The sequence below is a fragment of the Penaeus monodon genome, chromosome 1, assembly GCF_015228065.2.
Source record: "Penaeus monodon isolate SGIC_2016 chromosome 1, NSTDA_Pmon_1, whole genome shotgun sequence".
NCBI classification, from domain to species: domain Eukaryota; kingdom Metazoa; phylum Arthropoda; class Malacostraca; order Decapoda; family Penaeidae; genus Penaeus; species Penaeus monodon.
Window position 1 is genome coordinate 7,696,180 of NC_051386.1, and position 7,500 is coordinate 7,703,679.

Here is a 7,500-nt window from a genome sequence, read left to right on the forward strand (position 1 = left end):
TTAGTATTACTATTGTCATTATCATCATTATTATTATTATTACTATTATCATCATCATCATTACCATTGCTGTTGTTATTATTTTCATTATTATTATTTTTATTATTATTATTATCATTATCAATATTATAAAAAAATTATTATTATAATTACTATTTTCATTATTATCACTATCATTATCATTGTCAATATTATTACTATCATTATTATCATCTTTATTGTTATCATTATTATTATAATCATTATTATTATTTATTATTATTATCTTTACTAAAACTGCTATCATCATCATCATACTATTGCTATTACCGTTTTTATCTTCGCTATTATCATCATCATGAACCATTGCACAAATAATAAGACAGTGATTATACACAATATATCTTTAGATTTCTGGAACTACATCCATGTACACAACTATATACTTTATTTTTTCATTTGATCTACAGCCGTAACAAAATATAAGCAGTGTTTTTTTCAGATTGACACTGTTTTGGTCTTATGTTTTACACAGTAGGAAGTTAAGCTTTGGTAGTATCACTCTCTACTACACCCCAGCTTGTTGACGCCTTGTCTGTGTTACTTTTCATATCAAATTTTAGCTTTAGGCCGAAGTAAAACCTCAGTAAATTATGTTTTAGCTTCACGTAGCAAGTTGTCCCTATATTTGTGTGTGTGTGTGTGTGTGTGTGTGTGTGTGTGTGTGTGTGTGTGTGTGTGTGTGTGTGTGTGTGTGTGTGTGTGTGTGTGTGTGTGTGTGTGTGTGTGTGAGAGTATATCTGTATGTGTGTGTGTGTAAAAGGTAAATGTGTGTATCTACATCTTTCAATAATCGGGAGATTAACTAGTTATAGGCCGGCAGAGGAGGGAAGTTCCGTTTCTGAAGAAGGTCAGATACATTTGCTATGGCCTTCTTTATCGCCATTTTCTGCTCAGGTGAGTATGGGTCGACCTGCAGGGAAAGGGGAGAGCTATATGAATAAATGACATGGTTGAAAAAGAGAAGATATAAATCGTACACACTGGGTGATCAGAAAGTAATGACAGTTGTAGTCGTTACAAAAGAAGTTTTGCTCTTGGTGGGCATTGGGAGAGGTGGGTGGGAGGAAACATAGCCTGACATGTTTGAACTGACTGGCTTCTTCTGTCTCGTTTTACTGTGCGATATAGTCTTTGTTTTGCTTTGTGACTGGAAACAACGAGTTTCTCGAAGGGAAAGTTGTCTGTTCCGTTTTCAATCGATGTAAACTGAGCAAGAAGGCGAAGAAGAGCGAGGGGAACTGTTGTAAATGTACCCAGACTCTTCTCTATCACTGGAGGACATTTCCCACAGGATTCACCCCTTCGCTTCTGGCAACACTGAGCCACCAGATGGCTATTGCTCTGGGCGTCCGAGGATGTCCATGACTTGAAGAGACAACGGCCTGTGTGCACTTCATCACACGGGAGGATCCACCCATCACTTTTTGGTTCTTATCCCTAGAGCATGGAGAGCTAGGCCTGTATAAATGTGCCTGGTGGATCCTAAAGTTGCTAATAATTAAGCAGAAGAGTAAATGGGTGCGGGTGTGTTGGCTCTGGCTAGGTGAATTTGAGCTAAATGGTCTGAAACGCATACCGACCGTCACTATATGGGAAACGAGTGTTGGCTAACCTTCTTTACCCGGGACAGGCAGCCCAACATGGTGTGAATGGGTAATAATGAGCCCGTCGCCAGATTTCAAAGAAAAAAAATCACAGAAGGCAATGTCTCTTCATCTTTAGTTCCCAAGAAGCAATCTGCAAATAAATGCTACCACAATAGTTTGCTGTCAGCCTAGTACTAAATAGGACAGGAAGTATACCAAGTATACACCCACCTGCACGCAACCATGTCTTCCCTCTGAGCAGAACAACAACGTACCACCCTTCTCCCTTATTCACTCCACTCACCTGGCACTGCCCCTTGCGCGTTTGGGTTACTTCCTAAGATGAAGGCTGGGGTTGCATCCAAGACTAGGCGCAAGCAGTGAATTCAAAACTTTAGGCCATATAGTTTTGGTTTCCCTATTTTCTATTCAAAATTAAGTTTTCATTTTCATTATTTTTTGATCACCCCTCTTACACATATGGCAATTCAAATTAGATTACAGAGTTTATGTAATCTAATGAGATTTATGTTTAAAATGGCGACCTGTCTCTGCAATCCCATGGCTGGCCCCTTCAGGTGGTTCTGGAGACAGGCCAGGCGAGCCTCATCCGCCGGAACGCCCAAGAACGCGAGCGCCCTCCGCACCTGCGCGATCGGGTCCTCTCTCAGCTCCTCGTAAGGGATCACCAGAATCCGCCGGGAGTACAGGAGGCGGTTCCTGGCCAGCTGTGAAATCCAGGTTAAATATGTACGATGCAATCCTACTGTCACTTGATTAAGTTATAGTCACAGTGTCCTAAAATTGCCCAGAAGCCACACCCCTCTTCCATAACCAAGCATGTAATTTATTCATATACGATGCTAGTGTCTGCTTTCCATATATCGTCTTGAACTAATTCAAGAAAATTATACCAATAATTTATCGTACTGACAGTGAAAAAGTGTCAATATGCGAACCAATTAGCCTCCTAGTCGTATAAACAAGAAACATGAATAACTGATATCATTAAGATATAATACATTAGATGGTATAGTATCTCTTATTATCAATCAGAATATTCGTTATAAATGTAAATAATTTTCAGGTATAAATTTACCTGATCTTATCACTTAATCAGTATCATTATCTTTAACGCGCATGTTCCCGATCATGTGGCAGTGAAGTACATATTCATGATGATAAACTTACAAGTGCTGTTTCCTTCCTTGACAATCTAAAGAAGCCCTTGGTCTGTGTTGACCACTTTGGAAACCCTGGATTCCAATGGACAAGAATGGAAACTGTAATGGCTCCCAGACCATGTAAAAGGGAGAAGATGTGTACTCATTCGTTGTGGGAAATCTACGCAAATTTGTATAAGAAAAAAACGATTCTTGTGGCGAGGTCTATTGATGTACCAGCGTGTATCTTGATACCTCTGGTATGGAAACAGGTTTGTCGACGTGATTCATTCAGCTCCCTAGTATCTTGACCAAAATTTCGTCAGCTGAGACTGATTGTCTCGTCTTCTCATAAGTGCTGGGTATTGTCTTGGCCCAAGACTTTGTAAGGCATTTGAGAAGAAACCTATAGAGTAACTTGGTGAAAAGTGGAAATATAATACCAAAGGAATGATGATTTCGAGGAACACAATTCAGCTCTTCGCTTGATTTCTGAAATGCTTTTCCTTCTTGAGATGGTATGATGGCCACCTTTATGCTGTGTTCCAATAAGTAAGGTCCTGGCACGGTACCATCTAAAGGGAAATGGACTTCCTACTAACATATGTGCATTTAATTTCTTGTATTCTTCGTTACCGCTCCCGCTCATGGCCCTGTGCCTATGGCACTTGATGCCTCCTTATCACACATTCAATCCAACTGTGGTTAATTAGGTTCTTTAACTTATCACAGGTTCAAGTTGTCCCCAAAGAAAGCCATATGCAGGGATGTCCTCTAAAGGATAGGAAAATTCTATCCATCCATTTTCTCAAGAGCAAATCCACTGCATATTGTTAAAGGGATCTTGAGTTCTTGAATCAAAAATTTCGACCCAAGGATTGTAAGGGTGTTTTGCTTCGAAAAGCTGAAGAAACAAATGCACTCAATGGAGCAGACTACATAAATGTTTATTCATAGGAAAGCTGACTTCTAATAACTTTTAATGTAAACACTTTTTGCTCGTATGATGTCAATGATTTAACCTGATAGTCTACCTTCTTCACGAGGGAAATATTCTGCTGAATCTATTACATGGACATTGCCTCATATCAATTATTATTATTATTATTTTATTTAAATTCTAACTTTCAGTATTACTTTAGATTGAGAATGGCCACGAGTTCCTTCACGCTGACAGAAACTCCTCAAGATAACACTGTATCGTTTCATAGCATTTTTTGACGACGCTTGGAAGAATGACATACTATTGAAGCTGTGTAATATTAATCTACAATGATTGCTGTACACTTTTTTCTTCTGCCAGACTCCTAGCCAATCTGAAGACATCCAGTCCCGCAGAAAAGTTCCTAGTTACTAACAAGTGATTTCAAAGGGACGTGTAAAAAAGACACATGAACTGTACAAATGCCGCTTCATTACTGGCGACAATAGTTCAGGAAACAAATAGGTACCTCGAAATTTTACAGGGCAAAGGGAACGCCATTCCTGAGTAGTTAATTATGCATAGCTCTCGGTTATCGTGTTCACTATAGAGGAACTCGGGATCTGAAGACAGAGCTGTGTATTTTGGCCTAAGTTACTTCGCTTTGCCAAAGGCTGATTGAAGAAAAGAAAATGAAAAAAAAATCAATTGCGATGAAGTAATCATATTAATGATAATTGAAATGACAAGTCAAAGTACAGATAATGATTATGACAATAATGGCGGTGGTAGGGATGATGATGATGATGATGATGATGATGATGATGATGATGATGATGATGATGATGATGATGATGATGATGATGATGATAATGATGGATGATGAATGATGATGATGATAGGTGATGTAATGAATGATGATGATGGTTGTATAATAATGATGATGGAGATGATAATATGATATGATAATGTGATGACTATGTAATGATGGTGACAGTGATGATATAATGATGATGTGATGATGACGATGATGACTGATGAGGATGATGGTGACAATGATGATATACATGATTGATGTACTGATGCAATAATGATGATGATGATAATCAACTAATCAGACTATATCACGAATCTGCTACATGATATCAACTATATAAGAATATCACACATATAATAGGATTAGGTGAATATATATATTATAATATATTATTAATATGATAATATATATATGAATATAAATCACAATACACACATCTACTCCACACAATCTCTACTATACATCACACTATAAAGCAATATCACACCATTATAATAGGATTAGTAATATATATATATATATATATATATATATATATATATATATATATATATATACACACATATATATATATATACACACATTTTTTTCGTCCCCCTTTAGCTCTTGTATAGGCCTATATAGAGCACGTGTAAGGCAATTTTCCCCCTTCTGCACTAAATAGCTTATGCTAATGCTAATGTTGAACTCTTGTTCGTCTCATTAAGAACTGAATTAACTAAATGATTAACATTAAAGATGATGAGTAAATGCATATTAAGAAGTATGTTTAAATCATGATTCACATTATCCAAGTTTGTCTGATATGGTTTTAATTTCTCTTTAATATTAGGACACCCCCCCCAATAATACTTCCCTTGGGCAATTTGCATAAAACTGAAAAAATCCATGAGGACCGAAAGCGTAGTCTCCTCAGTTCTCTCTCTCTCTCTCTCTCTTCCCTTTCTCCCTCCCTCCTTCCTTTCTCCCTCCCTCCTTCCTTCCCTCCTTTCCTCTCTCTCTCCCTTCTTCTCTCTCTCTTCTCTCTCTCTCTCTCTCTCTCTCTCTCTCTCTCTCCCTCTCTCTCCCTCTCTCTCTCTCTCTCTCTCTCTCTCTCTCTCTCTCTCTCTCCCTCTCTCTCTCTCTCTCTCTCTCTCTCTCCCTCTCTCTCTCTCTCTCTTCTCTCTCTCTCTCTCTCCTCTCTCTCTCTCTCTCTCTCTCTCCCTCTCTCTCTCTTTCTCTCTCTCTCTCCTCTGTCTGGATATAAATACTGGACATTTCTATCGGCCAGTGCTTTTGTGTTCCCATAGCAATGTTTTCATAAAATTGTATTAATTTTCATTCTCGCTATGGAGGAGAGAGTCCTTATCCTGGGAATGTCATTTACACGCAGCGTCAGATTTTAGTAACAAAATGTATTTTTTTTTCTCGGCTTTCTGTGAGCATGTTTATTTAGCTTAATTCACTATACAAGATTTCTCTCTCTCTTAAAAAAAAAAAGGATGGAGATTAATCTAGAAAATATATTTAAAGAATTTCCGTTGTAAAATATCTGCACGGCTATGCTTTTCTGTAAAAAAAAAAAAAAAAAGACACGAGTTTTGAAAGACGGAGATTAATTAAACGATGACATGAAAAAGCAAATCGTTGATGACAAACTGAACTGCTAAAGAGACATGCCAATTCGTAACATGCAATTTTCCGTTCAGTTTCTTCAGAGATTATTATGACAATAACCCATGCACCTGGTGTTTTCCGTGCATTTCGTCAGTGCAAGGCAAAGCTTGGAATTTAAAAAAAATTGCTTCAGAAATACTATTTAGTTTTAGTTAGGCACACTGTGTCTCTTAACTTTTAAAATCTCCGGTACAAAGGAATGTAAGAATTTTAGCAATAGGCTAAATTATGTCATTTTGTGATAAACTTGAATGTTACGCATTAGTTCCTGGATATCAAAAACCTACGACTGGACACCAAAATGAAGTCCTTACCTCAAGTACTTCAGGAAATATAACATATTTAGCAGCTGGACGGATTACGCTTGCGGCCATCTTGGATTTTTCAGTTTTATGCAAATTGCTCGAGGGTGAGAGTTCCACACCCATCTGGATGTCATTCTGGGGTCCTTGTGGTAAATAATCAGTAGAAAAAATTTGTTTGGCTGCTGGACTAATAGCACTAAGAAAGCTTGCAGTGCAGTTGATAATTTTGTTGTCGGTACTATTGTTATGGTAAGTATAACAATACTTTAATTATTATAATCATCAGTATCATCAACGCTATCTCCTTGATTACTCCATAATGACTATTGCATTTACCATATACTAATAAAACAATACCGTTAATGCTACTATCTGTTTCACAGCAATATTGTCATATATCATTTTTATCTAACTTGTTTATCATATCTAACTCCGACTCTACATCCTGTTTTAGCAAAGTGAATTTTTCTGCATCTACTGGTTCATTTTCGTTTGTTTTAGCCTTTTACTGGTGAATCTGGTTAGAGCGTCAGGGTCTTAACCTTATCGGTAGACTGTGCATTTCTTTTACTTTCTTAAATTAAGACTGTGCCGTTTCCCTTTCTTTCCTCGACATGTGGGTCAGAAAATGTTCTCTCAACTCTCGAGGGGGAGCTTTCAAGGACTAGACAACTTACTTCAAAAATCTTAAAAAGGTCTGGAGCAAGTCTTTGCTGAAGATATTAGTGATCTGAGTGCATCTCTAGAGGAAGGACAAACTTCATCACCTGTGTGATGCATTATCGAAAGTGGGTCACCTTGGAAATTTTAATTTATAGAATTATTAGTAGTTATGTGATGTTGAGCCGAAAATTGTTGGACATTGTGTGTGTGAAAACACACGCACACCCAACCACCCACCCACACCCACACACACAGCACACATATGCGCGAGCAGATTTACATACAGACACGCACACACGTGTGTTTGTGTCTGTGTATATGCAAAGAGAGAGAGAAGAAGAGAGGG

At 37.7% G+C, this 7,500-nt stretch overlaps 1 protein-coding gene across 1 annotated transcript in view; it reads right to left on the bottom strand.

Moving 5' to 3' along the window:
- Positions 1-365: 365 nt before the first annotated feature.
- Positions 366-7,500, bottom strand: part of LOC119586314 (WSC domain-containing protein 1-like) — a 14,027-nt gene continuing 6,892 nt past the window's right edge. The window contains exons 8-9 of the mRNA XM_037935062.1: positions 2,174-2,356; positions 366-952 (exon numbers count right to left, since the gene is read on the bottom strand). Coding sequence (XP_037790990.1) covers positions 845-952; positions 2,174-2,356 — 291 coding nt within the window. The 3' untranslated portion in view covers positions 366-844. The remainder of the gene's footprint in view (positions 953-2,173; positions 2,357-7,500) is intronic.